The sequence below is a fragment of the Canis lupus genome, chromosome 2 (assembly GCF_003254725.2).
Source record: "Canis lupus dingo isolate Sandy chromosome 2, ASM325472v2, whole genome shotgun sequence".
Taxonomy (NCBI): Eukaryota; Metazoa; Chordata; class Mammalia; order Carnivora; family Canidae; genus Canis; species Canis lupus.
The window spans coordinates 83,481,285-83,503,426 of record NC_064244.1 but is presented as its reverse complement, the minus strand read 5'-3'; the positions used below and the strand labels follow the sequence as shown (position 1 = coordinate 83,503,426).

The window sequence follows — 22,142 nt, the reverse complement described above, 5'->3', positions numbered from 1 at the left end:
TCACTTGTAAAATGAGGGTAACAGTTCCACCTCCCAGGGTGTTTTCAGGATTGAGTACGTGTCACAGATTTGTACCAGCGATGGGCCCAAACTTCATGCTCTTGTGAGTGCCTATTACTGTCTGCTCAGAAACACCGCTTGGAATCCTGGCTCCGCCAGGGCAGCTGGAGCACTCGGGCCAAATGACCCGTATGCTGCATCAGAGCCCCAGTCTTCTGCATCAAGGGATAACACATCTAAAGAGCTCTTGCTAAAGAGAGGAGCAAAAACAGTTGCTCATATTATCAAAACGCCATCTTCTTGAGCGGGCCTAGCCCTTTTAAAATACATTCTTAGATTTTTCCAGCAGAATAGACATGTGTCCTCCTTAAACTAGGGAAACTAAGCTGAGCAGAGGTTCTCCAGTGAAGCCATCCAGGGAGCGGCGGAGATCCCCATGTGCTATACACCTAACCATCAACGACACAATCCATCCCGTCCCTGGGATAAGCTGGAGATCTGCTATGGCTTCTGAGGAGTTACCCATGAGTGATATCATACAAGCTACTGTTTTACGTCAGAAGAAAGTGAGCTACAGATGTTAAGGGACAAACTGAAACGTGCGTGATTCTCACTGATGATACAATGGGTGCCCTGAGCCAGGAGGAAGAGTGACACCTGTTACTTGACTTTTTTTAACTTGTTCTACTGAACAAAATGGGAGCATCAAGCCCCTTCTCCCAGAGGCCTGCCCCACAGCACCCGGCATTTCAAAAGCTGAACATACACAAGGGAGAATCACGAATGCCTTTCCCTCTCGTGATGTGGGGCTGAGCCTGCATGAGGCAGATGCAGCTCAGCACTGTGGTTAAGAGACTGGGCTCTGCAGTCATGCTACCTTGGTCAAATCCTGGCTCCACCATTTACTAGCTGACTTTGGGCCAATCACTTAACCTTTCAGGGCCTCGACCTCCACATCTGCAGAAGGTCGACAGTAACGATAGCATCTAACTCACAGGGTGAAGGGTAGAGTAGTCGATAAGCGTAACGTGCTCATATCAGTGCTTGACACGCGGGAAGCACTCCACGAGCGCTGGCAGCTGTCAGGACTAACATTGTCGCCACTTGAGAAATGGTAGCAAAGAAGTCTCCAGAAACCTTAGCTTCATGGACAACTGCAGGACCTTTCCCTGCTGTTCTTTCATTTGAAGCCTGATCCATTCTCGCTCCTCCGGGTTCCGTGGTAACCGTGTCAACACCAGCCAGCTGCCTGCTGCCACCGCCCACAGGTGACTGCCTCCTGCGGTGACGCTGGCACATGCGGATAGATGGCAGGTTATTCACTTAGGAGGCGTCCGAAGAGCTTCTCCTAAGACTGGAAAGGTGCTCGAAGTCCTGGCAGGCACCCTGGAGGCACACACGAACGGTTTCTCCGCCTTCTCTCCGTGTGACTCCCGTTAGCATAGCTCGTAGAAGGATGACCGAGGTGGGCTCTGTTACTCTGAGCGGCTCACACCGGTCACTGCACCCAACCTGAGCTACCAGCACATGAGGACGTGGAAGCACAAACGGGGCCAAGAGCCAGAGCTGCACATTCTGCTTAGGGTTCTTGGGCTGGGTCTGTTCTCTCAGGTGAGATAAACTAGAGACTCTTTCTTTTTTCTGTTTGGCAAAGGTCACGCTTCTTTTACTGAGTCTTGGGCAGAAAGCAAACCTTCCTGGGAGCAACCCAGACCACCGGGGAGTTTCCTAAAATAGGCAGGACAGAGCTGTAAGAGGGTGGACAGCTGTCCGGTTGGAAGGACACTCTGAACCCGGGCAAGCAGAAAACATCTGGGTGGAAATGTACATCTGGCCTCTCTGCCTGGCCCCTCCCTGAAGTGTGAGGGGTCAGCGGGTGGCCTCAACAGCTACCCGGGGACGCTGGAGGACCGGTGGCCTTCTCCTCCTGCAGTCTTGGACGAGCAGTGGCCCGCCCCACGCAGAGAAAGCGCATGCGCTTGCCCCCGGGGTCTTTCACCACTTCCTTCTTAAATCCCCCAGCACTCCTCGGGAGCTGGCACTTCACAGCTGCTGGCATGGGGGGAAGGCTGGCTCCATAGTCAGCGATGAGCTCGTGTTCCCCAGCTGTGTGCACGTGGTGCACACACACACACAGCCACACACAGAGGGCTCTGTGTCCAAATCTTTACAGGCTTGGTCCAAAGAAGAGAACGAGCCAGCAGGGACCCAGCCCTGCCCAGCCCATCGCTCAGCCCATCGCTCGGTCCACGGCCATCCTGAAGTGTCACCGCTGTGGGTTAACTACTAACAAAGGAAGAATCCTACCACAGGGAGCTGCTCACAGTCGCCAGAAGCACGAACGCTAATGCAAAATGCGCAAACTAAGAGACCTGGTATATTTATTTAAAAGTCGGTGACATATCTCTGGTTACTCTGCTCAGATCTACCAGCAATGCTCTCAAACTGTTTTAAGGGGACGGCTGGTGGCACATACAGTGAGAGTTGGTTATATCCCGGGCTTTTGCCAGCACAGAGAACTTCCTATTTACCTGCAAAGATCTCAGAGCTCACCACTCAGAGTGTGGTCCCTGGACCAGTAGCACTGGTGTTACCTAGGGCTTCGGCAGAAAGGCAGAATGTAGGCCTGACCTCAGACCACCCAAGTCAGAACAAGCATTGTCACCAGCCCCCGGCAGTCCATAAGCCCATGAGTCACAGAGTCTGAGAGGCACCAGTCTCAGTGCTAACCAGGGGACTCGCTGGTTTTGCTCCATTCGCGTAAAAAAATGAGAACGTTATTTGCAACAAAGGATTCCACTATCAAAGCTCCCAGGAAGCTTCAAACTTTGTTCTACACTTACTCTTTATTTAAAAAATGTGTAATTTGGACACTTGGAAAAAGACCAAATGACCTACCCTAAGTTCATGGTATATATAATTTCAGAAAACTGCTTGGGCTGGTCTTTGGTTGTTTTAAGCTGATGGCAGTAAGAGCTAAGAGTTCTGAACAAGAGAGGGGCAGGGCTCTCCTCTCCAAGCGCCTCCCCTCATCCCCCCAGAAATCATGGACCTGCCTTTTGGAGGTTGATGGTGCTGACGTGCAGTTTCTTCATGGGTCCCGTTTCTACTGGCCCACTAGCCAACGCATCCCCTTGGCCGCTCCTCAGCATTCGATGCTGATAAATCAAAGGGTCCTCTTCCTCGTCAGCAAGGGTGTATCCCTGCAACCAGAGATTCACAGAAAAACCCTGCAACTCCACTAGGTCCTCCCAGTTTAGAAAACACCCTCACACCTTGGGAGGGTCTCAGCTTCTGGTAAAGTCAGGATGTCAACAAGAAGTAAAACAGTTGGGATCCCTGGGTGGCTCGGTGGTTTAGTGCCAGCCTTTGGCCCAGCGTGTGATCCTAGAGTCCCGGGATCGAGTCCCACAACAGGCTCCCTGCATAGAGCCTGCTTCTCCTGCCTGTGTCTCTGCCTCTCTCTTTCTCTGTCATGAATGAATAAATAAAATCTTAAAAAAAAAAAAAGTAAAACAGTTACATGCATGGACAAAATGAAGCACGGTGGGCATCATTCCCCCCTGTAGACCCGTCGTTGCTGGGCACTCTAGGTCACTGATGGCATTAACTCCGTAGGATGAGCATGTAGCTGGCGAAGCTAAAACTGTGGGCAATGACCAAAGGGCTACAAGAAGGAGGGCAAATGGCCCACTGCCTGGCTTTGTTTGGCCTGAGAGCCAAGAAGGGTTTATTTTCAAATTGTTGGGGGAAAAAAAAATCAAAGGAAAATTAATATTTTGTAACATGTGCAAGCTTTTAGAGAGGCACACCGTGGTGTCCCTAAGTAAAAGAGCGCTGGCAGGCGGCCAGGCTCACCATCTTCCAGGCACGTGCGGCTGCTTTAGGGCTACAGTGGGGTCCAATCACTGCCTCGGAGCCCACGCTGCCTACAGAGCTGAGAAAAACTCGCTATCTTTACAGAAACTGTTTGCCCATCGTTAGTTCAGAGCTAAAAAGCTAAACATGCTCCAATACTAACGGGGAGAGACAACGGGACTTTGGAACAGAAATCAGTGCAATTCACCTTGACGATTCTGCAGATGAGGACGTCGTAGCGCTGATGGTTGATTCGGTGTCGCACCAGGACTTTATTCACCATTGGAATGAAAATTTGGTACTGTTGAAGGAGTGGGAAGAGGACAGAAACGTTACGCTGCAACGTGGGAAGCAGAAAAAACAATACCGCCCCGCTATGTTCCAGCTAGTTCTCCTGGGTTTGGGTGGCTCTGTGTTATTAAGGAGAATCACCTCTCTCACACCTCCCCCGCTACAATACTAGTCCCCATCACCTTCGTCTAGGTTACCATGATGGCCTGTGATGGCTCTCTGCTCCCGCCCTTGGCCTAGTCTGTTCCTCACAGAGCACTGTGAGTCACCGGGTCAGACCACAGTACTCCTGTGATCAAGAGCCTCCAAAGGCTTCTAGTCCTGTTCAGAGAAAAAGCCCAAGCACTTGTAACAGCCCGTAACAGTGATGTGCACATTTCTGTGGGCGTCAGGATCACCCAGAGGGTTTATGAAACCAGAGACTGTTGGGCTCCACAGCTAGTTTCTGGTTCAGGTCTGGGCTCAGGCCTGAGAATATGCATTTCTAACAGGTTCCCAGCTATGTAGCTCCTGTCCGGGGACATTTGGGAACCACTGGTCTACAGCACCTCGTCTCTACACCCCACCCCAGCCCCAGCTTATCTCTTTGACCAGAACTCCAAGCCTTCCCCACCCCCAGTCTCCCCGCTGCCTCCTCTGAAGCCACACCGCGTTCCTGCTGTTCCCTGGACCCTTCAAGCATCCTCCTCACACCTTTGCATCTGCTACTCCTTCTGCCAGCATCCGACTCTCTGGGCTCAGACCTTTATTTAGGTCTCTGGTCAAATGTCAACTCATTAAGAGGTCTTTGCTGTCTACCCTAAATACACAGCATCTCTCCCCATTCATACTCTGTGCTCGACGAGACAGACTGTGTGTATGAGCCATACCTCACTGGAATGTAAGCTCCATGAGGACAACAAGGTTATGTTAACCCCAGAACAGCATTTAGCCCACAGAGGTGGCTCAAGAAATATTTGCTAAATAAATGAAGGAACAAAAAAAGCAAAGGTTCCTAGTTCTTTGACGATGGCTGGGAGCTACAAGTAGAGACATTCACAGACAGAGTCATCTTCCCCAAGCCAGGCGGAAGAGCATGTTTGGTTAGGACTCCTGCCTCACCTTCTTCCCCAGTTGGAAGACCAGTGAAGACAATGTGTCCATGGCTGTGGGACGCAGCTCCGGGCTCTGGTCTAGCGTCCGAACAATCGGATGAATGATACGGGAGGCATAGTCAGTGAAGTCCAGGGACTCTGTCAGGCGGTCTACGGTCTCTAGCGCTGCCCTACAAACAATCGCAGACACACGGTAATTGCTAATATACGGTCCCAAAAAATGAGAAATGGCTGAGGGTTATCTTAACAAGCAGTACCAAATGGAAAGGCAGGGATTGGAGGCATCCCAGGTGACACGGATCCAACCTATGTCCCAGTGGGATGGGGATGGTTAAGAGCTCAAGAAACCTGGGGCATATCTGGATTAAATAAAGAGAGCTGAAGCTGAGGTTAAAAAAAAAAACAAAAAAAAAAAGGAAAGATGGCCTGCAAACTTAAGAAAAGGACATCTTGGGACGCCTGGGTGGCTCAGCAGCTCAGTGTCTGCCTTCAGCCCAGGGCATGACCCCAGGATCGAGTCCTACATCGGACTCCCTGCAGGGGGCCTGCTTCTCCCTCTGCCTGTGTCTCTGCCTCTCTCTGTGTCTCTCATGAATAAATAAATAAAATTCTTAAAAAAAAAAAAAAAAGAAAGAAAAGGACATCTTCAACAAAACATGAAAAGCTTGCTGGCTACTTAGTCCCAAAGCGCAGGTACTTACTTCCGAGACGGCAGGGGAACTTCCGGGGCGTCAAACAGCTTCACGATAGGAGGCAACAACAAATGCAGATAGTCATCCAGGTTGGCACCAAACAGCTGGATGGCAGCCAACAGCTGCAAGAGGGAGCAAAGGCCCAGTGATGAACAAATACAGGCAGGTACCAAGGACCCAGGCAGGTACCAAGTACCCAGGCACATGGAGTGGGGCAAGTGTGTGGGTAACTCCGAATTCTGTGGAGACTCTGAAAAGTGGTCTTGAGCTACATTTTTTTTGGTAGCACTCTCCCCATTTTATTTTGCTTTCTCTGAGCTTCTTTCAATGGATAAAGAATCAGTTGCTAGATAACAGAGAGAATGGGTCAAGGATAAAACAGTTACCAAGAATAATCCACTAAAGGAGATAAAACATACGGCCAATCAAGAGAGGACTGGCTGTAAACATCCTGTTAACTGCACGCATCGGGTATTAGCAGTCTTTGGATTCGACCTTGTGGTTCGAGCACCATTGTGTCACTCAAAATAGGGGCTTGCCTCTTAGCTGATCACCCCTGGACTCTTACAGCTGCTGGAAACGTCTCTAGAGGACGCCTTTCTGGACTCACCTTGATGGAGACGATGCGGCCTGGGCTGTTATCATGCATGAAGACGCGGAGCATGTGTGGGATCAGCTGGGGCAGGTAGAGCTTAAATTCACCCCCAAGAGCTACCACAATTTGCTCAATGAGAAGAATGATTGTGCTCTGGATCGAGGTGTTCATGACCCAGAATTCCTATGAAGAGGGAAAAGAGTGAGAAGCGAAGCCAAGTGCCTTTCTGCTGAACTAAGAAGTAAGGAACGGAGATGGCCCCAAAGAAGCAAAACTGTAGTGAGCAGTTGGCCCCGGGAGGGAGTCCTTCCCCGGCCTCCTCTCCCCAGGGCTCTTCGTATCCTAGCTCATAGTCACAGTGCACAAATTAAACTGCATTTTACCAAAAGCACCAGGCTCCTCCACTCCTCTGTGCTTTGCTTGTGCTGTTCTCTGCCTAGAGCTCCTCCTCTTGCTCAGCTAAAGCCCCACCTGTGTTTCTAGACCCGGCTCAAGCCTCACTTCTATGGGGGCTTTCCCGTTCTGTTACATACTCTGGGTCCCCTTGCCCCCTCTTTTCTAGCACCTGCAAGAACTTCACTTTGCCCCCTTCTCTCTACTAGACTGTAAACTAGTTAAGGGCAGGAAGCCCCTCTGAGCCACCTCTGTCTCCCCAGAATCTCACACAGCACCTGGCATAGTCCAGCCACCCAAACACACGTTTACAGAGTGAGTGAATGGTTTACTTCACTCGAGGGGCTCTCAGGTTGCCTCCGGTAGATTCTTTACTTTGGGTACCATCCAGTATCCAGCAGAGGGTGATCCCAGTGTTAAGTTTCCTGCCCTTTCTGGATTTAGACTTTGCGAGATATAGGTAGCGCCTGACATTTGTCCCAAATCATTTTCAGGCCTGGATAATGCCACAAAAGGAGTACTTTTTCTATACCCACGAAGTTATGTTCCACGTAAGTTACCAAAATAAAAACTGGGCCAAATGGCCACAGGATCTGGCTCGGTACCTAAACTGGTCTGAGTTTCTGACTCTAGGAAAAGCTGTCACTTCAAATCAACTCAAAAAGAAACTTGCCTACTGCCTTGTTTGAAACCTCCAGAGAAGGAGACTTGATGATGATAGAAGCCCTAATGATGATGGCAACACATGCATATTCATACTTTGGGGCCCTCAACTAAAAAAAGAAAGACAGAACTCCTCAGAAGTAAGGCTTTACAGAAGCTTGAAGTATTTTTATTTAAAAAGTGTCTTAAAAATCCTAACAGTTTAGAAAGTAAAAACCATATTAAAAGATGCTGGTAAAACATTCCCTCTGCTTGGAGGGAGAAGTATTCTCTCTGAAAAAGGCTATTTTCTCTAGATAAAAACCTTTGCCAAAGAAACACTTGAGATGTTACACCCCCACAGTTTGTCTGATGTGCAGTCGCTTAGCCCGCACTCTGCCTTCTTTGGACAGAGTCCGCTTGCCGTCTCCACTGTATTACTATTGGCTGCTTACAGGGGCTTCTCTACCTCAAAGAAGCCAGGCAGCCTGCCCAGGGATCGCTGTTCTCATCCCAGGCTCAGGGGTGCTCATTAAAATGCCCAGGATGGGCAGTCAGAGGAAGAGCCCCTGGTGCACCTCAGCCACCTTGGAGGAAATGAAAGCTGCGTTTTGCAGGTATGAAGCTCCCTGTCTCAAACTCCCACGTTTTGGTCCGAAGCCTTTTCTGGGGTCTAAGTCTCTGATTGGTGCTGCTTGGCTACCCCTGGCCCCTCGCCCACGCGGCCCGCAGCCCTCCAGCACTGCGCTCGACAGAGGCCTCCGTGGCAGGAGTCTGAGAGCCGCACGGTTTTAATTATTTGTACAGACAGGAGTTTTTCAGTTCTGAGACCCAGTTTCAGGGAAGTTCCAGTTTTGAAGTGAGCCACTTTGATTTTAGTCCTGCGGCTTCCTCCAGCTGACTACAAAGGGCTGGCAGAGAAGAGCAGAAATCAGGGAAGAATTGTCTTCCAATTCTTTGAGGGCACAGCCATCTCTGCAAAGCAAGCTTCCCAACAGAGACATTTAAATGATACAGAACAGCAGGAAGCAGGCCTCCTCCTCAGACAGAAAAACGATATTGCCACCGACGACCGGGGAATCTTCCGCACCTGCTTAAAGCAGGTTATAAAATCTGGGACGGGAGCCTTTCCTCTTTCCTCGGGTGCTGCTGCAGTCGGAAGGTGGCATTTACGCTCTGGAAGGCGGTGGGGTAAAGCCTCGCCTTCCTCCTCAGTGCCTGACAGGAGTTCATCATATTTAATAGTGCTAATCCCCAAACCTCTCTTAAGGCCACGGTTTTATGGGCCGTACGAAGGAAGGCTTTCATGGGAACAGTAAAGCACTGTTGTGATATTAAAGTGAAATTGCTTTGTTGTGTGCGAGGCAAAGAACTCGAGAGTCTATTTCTGGCAAAACAATAACTTCAGGACTTTTCCTCCGACTTCACACCTCAGGTGCTGGAGCCTGTGGCAGCTGCCCCCCGCCCTTGTCATCACCCACCGGGGACCCTTGTCCCACATTTTACACTCCGGATGTCACAGCTTTACGAAGACCCAGGACAAAAATGTCCATGCTCTCCCAACCTGCCTCTGCAGGTGCCTTGACCCAAACACTGAAGGACCGGCCAAAGCACTAACTTGTACTCACTCTCATGAGGGTGACTATTTCATCCATGTAAGGTCTGATGTGGCTCTTCACAAAGGACACCAACATTCCCAGCTGCTGGAACAGGAACTGCAGCGGAGAAGAGGGCAGAGAGCTGGCATCAGGAATGACGGAGAACTCCCAGGGTTACCCGAAGTCCGTGGGAACAAACACAGCTATGCAATCCGTTTCCACCACATCCATTTTCTGAGATCAAGTCTTAAAAAAACCAGACTGAAACCCTTTGGCGGTGATCGCAGTGGGGACTAGAAACAACTCTCAGTGGTTTTACACCCCGCCCCCAGCCTGACCGCACCGCAAGGGCTGCAAGGGCTGCAAGGCCACACTGGCCGTCGAGAGCCATGATGCCACCTCGGCTCTGTGACCTTCATTTAACCTCTCTGCCCTGGGCCTGTTCAGGGGCAAGAGGCAGATAACAGTACCTGTCTCCGGGCTCCCTTGAAATTAAGTGGAGAACCCCTGGGAAGCACCAGCAGCGGGATGTGAGGCCTCTCAAGTGCTACCACCGAAGGATTTGCCGGGTGACTCAGACTTCACAATGGACACGAGACTTTTCATCAACTATAAATGTATCTTTTGTCTCTTCAGTTCTAATTTACTACCACTTACTTTCTAAATAAATACAGTGACATATGACGGGTATTGTGGTTCACTTATAGTAATTAACTCAATTAATCAGATCTTAGTTCATTAGGTAAATTGTTGGTCTCTAAGAAACCGTGAGCCAAGACAGTAAGCAAACTGGGGGAGGGATGGGATAAGGAGATTCTATTCAGGTTGATTTGGTATAGGCATAAGAAGACATGCCTTCTGCTAAAACAGGCTCAGAATAAAAAGGCTTGAGTAAAGGTGATCCAGCTACTTTCTTGGCTAAAGAGGTCTTTATGGTATAGTCTTTATTTTATTATATGCAGTAGCAAATCATATTCTAAACCCCCCTCCTGGAAAGATTTTTATAGCTCTCTATGCCTCTGCCTCCCCTCATTAATAAGGACAATTTAGCAGTGAACATACATATTTCTACTCTTACCTGCATTTTGAAACGTGGGCAAGTTAGGGATAAGTAAAAAGTGTTGTTCCAAATAGCAAGTAACAGACTTACTACCTGGAGAGGTGAGACTCACATGACATACAGGGTTGGGCTCCAAGGAGTGTGGATACATTCTCTAAAGACAGGGAGGCCAGTGAATTATAAGGTGGTCAGAACCTGCCTATCCCATGGCACAGGTCTGACTCAACTCAGGACAGCCATCCCTACCTACCTCTTGGGAGCCACCTCATCAAATCATGCTGTTTTTGCGAAATAGTCTTTATAAGGGGACATTCCAGAAGTCAAGGGATGTGAGACTAAGTATAATGGATTTTAGCTACATTCTTGTTATGCAAAACCTGAAAGAAGGTAGAAAACCGAAGCTGGAGGAAAAGCAGGGCATTAGGGATGGCAGGGAGGTCAGGAAAACCACGAGACAGAAAGGACAGAGCCTTTTGACCCCTGCTGTCATTTCGCACTAGGTGTAATGGGGAAGCTCATCGGTGCTAAGCCACCTGCAGCGGCCACAGGATAGATGCCCACAGCAAGGGCCTTCTGCACAGCAAAGAGTCCAGCGGCCCCCTCATTTCTTCTCCCTTAGATTCTTCCACAAGCTTTTCTCCTCTTTCCCCCCCCTGAACATTAGTATTTTAAAAGGACAACACAGAGTTTTGATCTTGAAAATACGGTGGGTTAGATGTCTCTGCCATGAAAAGCCTAAAGATAACGCATAAACAATAAAAAATAACTGTATTGTTATCAGAATGGAAACCTTTCGCAGAAAACCAGACCTTCAGAGGGCTATGTGTTAAGAGAAATAGTGACCTCATCCCCCCCACCACCCCCAAATCTGTCCACTGGCAAAAGGAGACAAAGACATTTGTCAGGCTTGATGTGGAGTCTAGTAGGTAGGAAAAACGGCATCGCCAATAGCCTGTAATTTTAGGTCATTCCCGTATGAGTTTAGAGCGTTATTTGACTATGTGGACTGAGAAACTTTAAGTCAAGAAATTAACTTAAAGTTCTCTTTTAAGAGTCATGTGGCAGAAGCAAGTGCAAGTCTTCTCTGGAGAGATGCAACTTGAGAGCACATTTTCTAGTACTGCTCCAGGAAATGCCCAGCTGCATAGGCTACATGATCCAAAATTATAAGACACATAAGGACAGACCACTGCCCATGTGACTCAGCAGAAACAATAAATAGCAGGATCAGACCCACCAAGGATTTAATATATATTGGAATTACTGGATAAAAAATATAAAATAGATCTGTTTAAAATGCTTAAATCGGGACACCTGGGAGGCTCAGCGTCTGCCTTTGGCTTAGGGCGTGATCCCAGAGTCCCGGGATCGAGTCCCACATCGCACTTCCCACAGGGAGCCTGCTTCTCCCTCTGCGTATGTCTCTGCCTCTCTCTCTGTGTCTCTCATGAATAAATAAATAAAATTAAAAAATAAAATAAAATAAAGTGCTTAAATAAATAAATGTGAGAATTAAAATAACGAGTAAAGAATAGGATACCACCAAAAAATACTAAGCATATATGAAAGAACCTAGTATAACTTTAGATATTTTTAAAAATGTAGTTGAAACTAAAAACTCAAGGACAGGTCATCAACTGAGACACAATTGAGGATTCATGAACAAAAAGGGGTGTGAAGAAATATCCAGACTGGATCTCCAAGAGATCGATCAAGAGGAAAAATACAAAGAGGAAACTAATAGACATTAAGGACAAAGTGAGCTCTACATGTGAATCAAATTCTGGAAGGAAAAAACAGAGGGTGGAATTCTCATATTCAGGAAGTCCACAAATCCCAGAGAGGATGTGAGAAAGAATCTCTATCTAGATACACAATAATTGCAACTTTGGGGCAACAAATATAATGAGAGGACCTGAAATAGCCACTGAGAAAAGTGAATGAAATGGTTATGAAATGAAAAGGTTAATCGTGATTTCTCAATGACAACAACAACAAAAAAAAAATCAGAAAATGTGGGATCTTATCTACAGTTGTAGGAGAACCCAGAATCGTATCCTTTAGCTAAATCAAGATTTTAAATGATGGTGAAATAAACATTTTTTTATTTTAAAAATATTTAATTTATTTATTCATGAGAGACAGAGACAGAGAGAGAGAGAGAGGCAGAGACACAGGCAGAGGGAGAAGCAGGCTCCATGCAGGGAGCCTGGGTCTCCAGGATCGCCCCCTGGGCTGAAGGCAGTGCTAAACCGCTGAGCCACCCGAGCTGCCCACATTTTTTTTTAGATACACAGAAACAGAGAGTTTACTTTGATGGATGCTCACAAATGTTCCTCATTCTAAAGAAGAATAAAGATCCTAGGAAAAAGCCCTGAAGGGGGAAACAGAACACAGAGAATTGAGACAGGAAGCATGTCTGTGCATAAAATAGCAATGATGTTTAGTTTGATCTAAAACTAGGGGAAAAAAGGTAGGAAAAAAAAGTGATACCACAAAGAGAGAAGCAGACAGCCTGAGCAATCATTCTAAGTTTTGTATGTCATTCAGGAGAAGGATGAAGATATGGATTGATTTTTAAAATTAGGCATTAAAGTTAGGGATGGGAGACTAAATCTAAGGGTGAAAAAGACAAAATGAATCCATCCCTCATCCTGTACAGAGGCACATATTCCAAAGAGCTCAAAGATCTGAGTGTAAAAAAATCAGGGGGCACCTGGCTTAGTCGGAGGAGCGTGCGACTCATGACCTCCAGGTTGTGAGCTGAAGTCCCACACAGGGTATACAGATTCCAAAAAAATAAATAAAATAAAATAAAATAAATGTAAAAAGCAAGGCCAGTCAAGTACAGAAAAAGGTAAAAATGATGTACATACAAAGCTTTTTTTACAGGATCATTTTAAGTACCAAAAGAATGGAAAAAATGCAAACATTCATCCAAAGGGACAGGTCACATGGCTGTCCACACAGTGGAGTGCCATCACCTCTCAAGGAATGCAGGCATCCTGGTGCTGCCATGGCACAAACTCCAGGACACGCTGCTGTCACAGGGAAAAAAAGGTGGGGCGCCCAACATTGTTTACATTAAGTTCTCTTCTGAGGAAGGAAGGCAAGGGAAGATGGATTTCTTTACATTTTCAAAAACAAAGAATGAAAAGATAAAATAGAAAAATGATCAAATGGTTACCTTACGGGGAAGTGAGATATAGGCAAAATAAAGGTAGGCCAAAGAAGTCTATGTCCTAAACCTTAGATCCCACAAATAAATGACCCTGTACAACAAAGGGGACTCCTCAAGACATGATCTAGGTTTAGGACTTTGACATATGGAGATTGTCCCTTAAAAGCAGAGAACCTTTGATGACAGTGCGCAGAGAGCTGGATCTGGCAGTAAAAGAAGGATCAGAGAGGCACTATTGCTGACTCTGAAGGCAGAGAAAGAGGGCCAAGGAATGTGGGCAACCACTAGAAGCCAGAAATAGCAAGGAGATGGACTCCCTTAGAGCCTCCAGGAAAGACTGTGCCTCAATGGCACCCTGACTTTGTTTAGTTTGACCTCTGTCAGACTTATGACCTATGGAGCTGTGAGATAATAAACTTGTGCTGTTTGAAGCCATGACATTGGTGGGGATTTGTTATAGTAGCAATAGGAAATGCTACAGGAAGAAACAGGGTATATGGATGGGGAGACAAACTATACATCACTGAACATATTTTATAGTTTTGGCTCTGAAACTATGTTAATGTCTTACATAACTAGAATAAAGTTATATTAGAAAAACCTCAAAGAAATTTCTAAAAACTGAAAATAAACAGAAACTAATTTAACTATAAATCAAGTTGGTTGCACAATCGCTCAAAGATGAATTTCAAGAGACTTTAAACAGAATATTTTGGTGTGGGGATCCCTGGGTGGCGCAGCAGTTTAGCGCCTGCCTTTGGCCCAGGGCGCAATCCTGGAGACCCTGGATCGAATCCCACGTCGGGCTCCCGGTGCATGGAGCCTGCTTCTCCCTCTGCCTGTGTCTCTGCCTCTCTCTCTCTCTCTCTCTCTGTGTGACTATCATAAATAAATTTAAAAAAATAAATAAATAAAAATTAAAAAAAAATAAAAAAAGAATATTTTGGTGTGTATCTCCAAAGGACACAGACTAAGAACCACAAAAAAAAAAAAAAAAAAAAAAAATCAAAAACCCTTGAACTACATTCAGAAATCTTACTGTTACTACTAATACCATTTATATGTATACAAGATACATGCAGGGACGTATTCTGCAAGATACTGCAACTACATCATGACTTATTTTTCCTCTTTCTAAAAATTACCTATTTCTAGTTCTGTTCACTGAATGGCTGAGAAACAGTGATACACCAGTAGCAATGAGCACCCAACACACCAACTCAGTCTCTAGCTACTATCTCTCACTTCAAGACACTACAGCTCCTTGGAAGTGGCCATGCCCAGCCTTCAGTGAAATGTACCTGACAGCTCAGAATAGCTTTTTTTTTTTTTTTGCCAGAAAGCAAAAAAGCGATCAAAGATTAAGACCACTGGCCAATATAAAAAGAACCCAACAGTCAGGCTGACTGGGATAATTAGATCATGAGAAAGAATAGTGCCTTCAATGAACAGAAATACTATATATAGCTCCATGAGTTGATGAGGATACTCCCTAAACAGCAGGGGTTGTGCCTGAGTCACCTTTGAGGAGTTGCAAGGGAGTTGATTCATTACGCTGAAAACACTGATAAACACAAGGAAAGAATCACGTACTTATTCTGCCCTTCTTGCATGAACTATACTTCAGATTAACTGAATAGCTGACAACATAAAGTTTTTATAGGTGATCGCTAGCTAATAAATCCAGGAAATAGAATTAGAAAATCACAGCTTTCCAGTCATTAATGAAATAATCATTTTAGAATTACAATCTAAAATCATTAAATCATTTTAGAATAACAATCTTCAATGAACACTAAATGAGTAGGAGAAAGGCTGATGGGGAACACAGGATCATAGTCCCTGAGCCCACTGATTAACCTTTACATCACTCAAAGTGGATCATTTACAAAAGTCTTGCTGACTAACTGTTGAAATAGGAAGTATTCAGTACCACCTATAAAGTATTTCTCTCCAAAAGAAGGGATCTTAATTTAATCAACTAAATCTAATTTGTTTACAAGAAGTTAAGATACCTTGAAGATACAATCAACCAAATCCAGAATGGGAAATTCTGTAAGACAAATGATCTGTTTTCTTCCACAAATAAGTGGCATGAAAAAAAGTGGGGGAAAAAGGAGGATAGAAGAAATGGATATATCAACTGAATGCCATGTACAAACCTTACCTGGATTCTGATTCAAATAAATCAAATATAAAAAGACATTTTAAAGACAAACAAGGACACCTGAAGAAGGCTTAGTATTAGAAGATATTAAGCAATTATTTTTACTTTTGTAGATACTTTTATTTCTAATACTTAGTATTAGAAGATATTAAGCAATTATTTTTACTTTTGTAATTTTGGTTATATGGGGGGAAAAGTATTGGTGAAAAAGTATGATATCTGTTATTTGCTTTAAAATACCCCAGAAAGGGGATCCCTGGGTGGCTCAGCAGTTTAGCGCCTGCCTTTGGCCCAGGGCACGATCCTGGAGTCCTGGGATTGAGTCCTGCATCGGGCTCCTGGCATAGGGCCTGCTTCTCCCTCTGCCTGTGTCTCTGCCTCTCTTTCTCTGTGCGTCTATCATGAATGAATGAATGAATGAATGAATGAATAAATAAATAAATATTAAAATAAAATAAAGTAAAATAAAATAAAATAAAATAAAATAAAAATAAAAATAAAAATAAAAATAAAATACCTCAGAAAAATGGGCAGTCCACGTGGCTCAGTTTAGCGCCGCCTTTGGCCCGGGGTGTGATCCTGGAGACCCGGGATCAAGTCCCACATTGGCTCCCTGCATGGAGCCTGCTTCTCCCTCTGCCTGTGTCTCTCATGAATAAATAAATAAAATCTTTTTTTTTTTTTTTTTAAAGATTTTATTTATTTATTCATGATAGTCACACAGAGAGAGACAGAGAGGCAGAGACACAGGTAGAGGGAGAAGCAGGCTCCATGCAGGGAGCCTGACGTGGGATTCGATCCCGGGTCTCCAGGATCACGCCCCGGGCCAAAGGCAGGCGCCAAACCGCTGCGCCACCCAGGGATCCCCAAATAAATAAAATCTTAAAAAAAAAAACAAAAACACCCCAGAAAAAAATGTTTGTGTATGTGTGTGGGGAGAGATGGGGGGGAAAGGTAATAAGATGAAACCAAATTGATAAAATGCTAATAATTACTTATGAATATGGGAATTTAATATAAATTGTCTACTTTAAAAAAAAGATTTATTCATTTTAGAGAGCTTGAACACACATACAAGTCGGGGAAAGGGCAGAGGGAAAAAATCTTCAAACAGACTCCCCTCTAAGCAGAGACCAATGTGGGTCTCGTCTCATGACCATGACCTAGTGATCTGAGCTGAAACCAAGAGTTGGATGCTCAACTGACTAACCCAGGCGCCCCAGTTGTCTACTTTTGTTTACAACTGAAATATCCCATTACAAAACATTTATTAAAATTAAAGGTGGCCAACAAGTAGAGGGCAAAGGTAAGAAAATTAAAGCTCAACCAAGCCCAAAAAAGAAAGAAAAAAAGAAAATAAATAGATAAAGCAGGTCAAAAATAGGGGATCCCTGGCTGGCGCAGCGGTTTAGCGCCTGCCTTTGGCCCGGGGCACGATCCTGGAGACCCGGGATCGAATCCCACGTCAGGCTCCCAGTGCACGGAGTCTGCTTCTCCCTCTGCCTGTGTCTCTGCCTCTCTCTCTCTCTCTGTGACTATCATAAATTAAAAAAAAAAAAAAAATTTAAAAATAAATAAATAAATAAATAAAGCACTACATCAGATGGTGAAAATAAACCTTAATATATCAACAATCATGATAAATATAACTGGACTGAATGCACTGATTAATAAAGATTTTCAGACTACGTTAAAGGGATAATCTAGCTATCTTATTATACATATTATCACGAGAGACCCATCTAAAGCAAAAAGTCACAAAATAATTAAAGTAAAAGGATAATAAAAGAGATACACCCTCCAAAAAAAGGTTGGTGTAGCTATCCTAAAATTAAGCAAAATAAATTTAAGGTATTATTAATGATAAAAAGAGTCCTTTCAAAATGATAAAAGATTCGACTTACCAGGAGGATACCATGATTTTAAATTTGAACATACCTAATTAACATATCCCCTCAAATATATAAAACAGAACTGACTTAACTATGAGAAATTAATAAACCCACCATTGTAAAGGAAGATTTTTATCTCATTTCTCTCAGTAATGGGCATATAAGAAAATAAGATGAAAGAGAATGCAAAAAAAAAAAAAAAAAAGGAACACAGTAGTAAGTTCAAATCTAATGACATATATGGAACATTGTATCTCACACATCAGTAAATACCCGCTATTCTCAAGCACACCGGAAACATCAAAACAGATCAGGCATTCGACTATTAAGGCCGTTTCAGCAAGCTTTAAAGAATCATAAACCCAGTGCAGTTAAGTTAGAAAACAGAGATCCAAAAATGAAATTCAAAATCCCATAAATCTGCAAACTAAAATATCTACTTCTAAATAACTCAGTGGTGAAAAAAGAAATCATAGGAAACATTAAAAATACTTATCTCTGAGTAATAATGACACTAAATTATTATTCAGCTATGAAGAAGGAATGAACTGCTGATTCATAATGAACCCCAAAACTACTATGTTAAGTGAAAGACGCTAGACACAAACCCACGTGATTCCAATTCTATGGGATATCAAAAAAAAAAAAAGGGCAAATCTATAGTCATGACATAAAATGAATAATTTCTTAGGAGTGGCTCTGTCAGTTAAGCATCTGCCTTCTGCTCAGGTCATGATCCTGGGGTTCTGGGATCGAAACTGCGTTGGGCTCCCTGCTCAGCGGGAAGTCTCCCTCTCCCTCTCCCTCTGCTTATGTGTGCTTTCTCTCTCTCTCTCAGATAAATAAAAAAATAAAATCATTTTTAAACAATGAATAATTTCTTCGAGAAATGTGACCTAAACTGTTTTTTTTTTAAAATTTTTTATTTATTATTTATGATAGTCACAGAGAGAGAGAGAGAGAGAGAGAGAGGCAGAGACATAGGCAGAGGGAGAAGCAGGCTCCACGCAGGGAGCGCGATGTGGGATTCGATCCCAGGTCTCCAGGATCGCGCCCTGGGCCAAAGGCAGGCGCTAAACCGCTGCACCACCCAGGGATCCCCTAAACTGTTTTTGAAGAAATAAAAAAGCTAAACCGATCTTTGAGCTTATAGTTAAAAAAATTTACAGGCCAATTCCACTCAGGAATGTTGATGTAAAAAATTTAAATTAAGTATTAGATATAAACTCAATGTGTCAAGAAATACATCATAATCATGATGGTTTTAAAACAAGAATTCAAAAAATTTTCAACATGTATCAGTGTAATTCAACATATTGACATGCTAAAAGAGAAAAAAATATGTAATTGTTACACCAGACAAATCAAAGACATTTGATAAATCCAATACCCATTCATGATAAAAACTCTAACAAATTAAGACCATAAGAGAACATTTATAACCCTTAAAAAGCTACCTGCCAAAACCTACAGCAAACATTTTACTTAGTGGGGAAATCTTAACAGCAGTCCCACTGAAGTCAGGAACAAGATTAAAGATTTCTAGTCTCATAGAGTCTAATCAACATTGCAGTGGAGGTCCCAGAAATGTAAATGAGAAAAAGTAGCAACTGGTTTACAGATTAAAACAAAAAACTAGAACTGCCTTTCTCTTTTTGCAGACTATAGGATTATCTAGAGGGAAAAGCCAGGGAAATTTATTTAAATTATCAGAATTTGTAAGAATTTGATAAAGGTCGAGTACATAAACTACGCTCCTGTACTCCAGGCACAGTGTAAGAGAATATACTTTCTAAAAAGGTATTATTTCCTCTATATGCACATCACATTGAATACATAATCACAGAGGGAAAAATGGATTTAAAAAATTAATTGAAGGGATGGCTGGGTGGTTCAGTCATTTGAGCATCCAACTCTGGATTTCGGCTCAGGTCATGATCTTAGAGTCTTGGGATCGAGCCCTGCATTGGGTCTCCATGCTCAGTGGGGGTCTGCTTGGGATTCTCCCCACAGCTGCCCCTTCCCCCACCCCCAGCCCTCGCGCGCACACACACATGTGCGCATGCGCTCTCTCTCTCTCTAAAATAAATAAATCAGTATTAAAAAAAAAGGCCCCTTGAACTGTATTTAGTAGGTTTGCTGCCAGTAGTGGCCTAAGTAGAGAATCACAGAACCACTCTGCATATTTTGCAGTTTAAAGAAAGGAAAGCAAAAGGGAGAGACAGACGGAAAGTGGCAAGTTCTACCTTACAACAAAGTGCCCACTGCTAGAAGTAGAAGAAATGGTAAAACTAGAAGTCCGTACTTTGCAACCAGTGTGACCAGGGATTCAGGCAGGGATTCTCCACAGATGCTCGGTCATTGGGTCAAGGGTGTCGGGGAAGAGGATGGTCACACACCCCAGATGACCTTACCACGGGCAGATCTAACAGAGACCGATTTAACCGTGTGCTCAAACTCTGGTTCAGCGCTAACGGGAGACGCTGACGTTAGATCTGCTAAGAGGTATGCATGTCACCCTGTAGCAGTCTCACTACAAATGATGGGCTTCAATCTAATGATGAGGAGGCCACACGTCTACGTGGTGAGACATCCTACCCGACAACCACACTCACCTCTGGATATGCACACACCCATCCACCTAGCCAGTCATGGTTTATCCATCCCAAGGGGATAACCCTGGACACTAGGCAGCCGACTGACCCTGTACCCTTAGGGGTCAGGAGTTAGGGGGAGGCGAGGTACTCGGCCCAACAGCCAAAGGAGGGCACGGGTAGGAAGCAGGGCGTGGGGAGCCGGGGTGGGGTTTTAGCTACTTACTTCCCGGATGGCCCCATCGCAGACCCGAATGACATTGAGGAATGTGGGCATGACCTGCGGCAGAAACTGCACACACTTGAGGCCCAGGGACTTGAAGATGAAGGTGATGGCCTGGACAACCATGGTGTGATGGTGCGAGAGGGACTGGTCTCGGAAGATCCGCATCAGCGCCACCATGGACACGGCGGGGTAGAACTCGTCCAGGGGCAGGTTGCCCATGTTGACCAGCATCTCACTGGTGCTGTAGTCGGCTAGGACAAAGTGATGGCGAGAATCATGAGCTATCCAGGACATGTCGCTGGCTTTAAGCAGAACCTGGCTCACAACAAACAGCTGTCGTTCAGCATTCACGGGGAGTACGGGGTCTATTAGGAACCCACAAACAGGCTCTCAGCATTAGGATTCAAGACTTTTTGGCTTTTCTATTACCCTGACCACAACAGTACATGACCGGTGCTCATTAAATTGCAATGTTTAACTTCGTTTATCATTACAGTTGACAACTTTGTGGTTGAAACCATCAATAAAAATCATTACTCCCCCAAAAGAAAGTAAAGGGAATCAAATTAGGCTAACATCTGTTCAGCAGCTGCTTGGTCCCCCTAGGGACTTCAGATGAGGGAGCGGCAAATGCTAGCTGACCTGAACAGCAAGGATCTCAAAGACTGGGTGAGAGGAGGATAAACAGTGCACTGAAGAGTCCAAGAACGAGACCAGCCAAGAGACTGGGTGACACCTGCAGGGGCCGGGCTGACTCTCCTCCTGACAGCCATGGGTCCCACAGGGTAACATCACAGCTAGGCTTCTCTACTATACAGAAGAACAAACCAGAAGCGATAGGATTCTATCTGTAGAATTTAGAAGTAAATTATTGAGGTGTAGACTCCACAGCTCAGGGGTGAGAGCACTGTTCTTATAGAAACAAATTATTTTGGGAAAACAACATTTTGCTGGAATAGTTGGGAGAGCCACCGCTTTATTTACTCTCTTTCGGAAATAAGCCTGCCCTGATGAACGATGGGTTAAGTCTAGGAAAATCTGCCAGAGCCCCATACCCTACCCAATCTCTTAGGCCACTTGTCAAAAGTAGAGGCGCTCCAAGGCTAGACCAGCTGATGAAAAAGAGAGCCCTGGATTCTGATTGCTTCCAGTTTGACCATCCCCTGAGCCTGGCCTCGGGTTTCCCTAGCAATTACAACAGGGAGAATAAATTCTACCCTCTTCTCCTTGGGTGCCGTGAGGATAGAAAACATCAAAGAAGTGCTAACAAAGAATGAGAGATGAACAGAGGTGACAGGGTGATAATTCGCATCTCTCTCACCAGCACCAAAAAGTCGGTACAGGCTTAGCCTATTGACCCTGGACAAAGAATCTGGACAGATGTAAGGACTCTGGACACACCGGGGAGCAGCATCCCTATTGTGATTCAAGAGGAAACTTGACTTTCCATTCAAAAGTCACGAAGTGAGCCAATATGCTATAATTTGTTATCCAGCCCAAGGCTCTTTCTAAGCAGAGCCAGCAAGGGCTTTGTGAGGCAGGAACTTGGCAAGTCTCTCACGGTTCCCCTCAACTTACAGGAATCCTGACTTGACTTGGATTCAGACAGGCTGACAGCAGAAGCGTCGCGGGACTGGTCAATCATGCCGATGTTCACTTTGTGCTTGTAGGGATCCAGGGCCCCCAAAAGCCCTAACACACGGATAGCCTGGGTGGGGAAGGGGACGGGAAAAAGAAAGCATTCACCACAACATCTGATGACAACGGGTTTCATGAATATTCCTCTCGTGTCCTGTGACACCCAGTTCATACCTGAACGACCGGCTGTATGAACAAAACGGAGGACAGGACACCTAATC

General features: G+C 45.0%; 1 protein-coding gene and 1 long non-coding RNA gene across 3 annotated transcripts in view; one reads left to right on the top strand and one right to left on the bottom strand.

The window, feature by feature from the left end:
* The window catches only part of MTOR (mechanistic target of rapamycin kinase), a 120,087-nt gene that overhangs the window by 71,898 nt on the left and 26,047 nt on the right, over positions 1 to 22,142 (bottom strand). For both annotated transcript variants that reach the window (XM_025477154.3, XM_049107286.1), the window contains exons 18-25: positions 21,862 to 21,991; positions 20,284 to 20,534; positions 9,194 to 9,280; positions 6,546 to 6,713; positions 5,945 to 6,057; positions 5,251 to 5,413; positions 4,067 to 4,159; positions 3,057 to 3,203 (exon numbers count right to left, since the gene is read on the bottom strand). In XM_025477154.3, the coding sequence (XP_025332939.1) occupies positions 3,057 to 3,203; positions 4,067 to 4,159; positions 5,251 to 5,413; positions 5,945 to 6,057; positions 6,546 to 6,713; positions 9,194 to 9,280; positions 20,284 to 20,534; positions 21,862 to 21,991 (1,152 nt within the window). The remainder of the gene's footprint in view (positions 1 to 3,056; positions 3,204 to 4,066; positions 4,160 to 5,250; positions 5,414 to 5,944; positions 6,058 to 6,545; positions 6,714 to 9,193; positions 9,281 to 20,283; positions 20,535 to 21,861; positions 21,992 to 22,142) is intronic.
* LOC118353921 (uncharacterized) lies at positions 33 to 9,847 on the top strand. The gene is made up of 2 exons (XR_007409345.1): positions 33 to 1,611; positions 2,174 to 9,847. It is a non-coding gene; the product is annotated as an uncharacterized LOC118353921 (long non-coding RNA).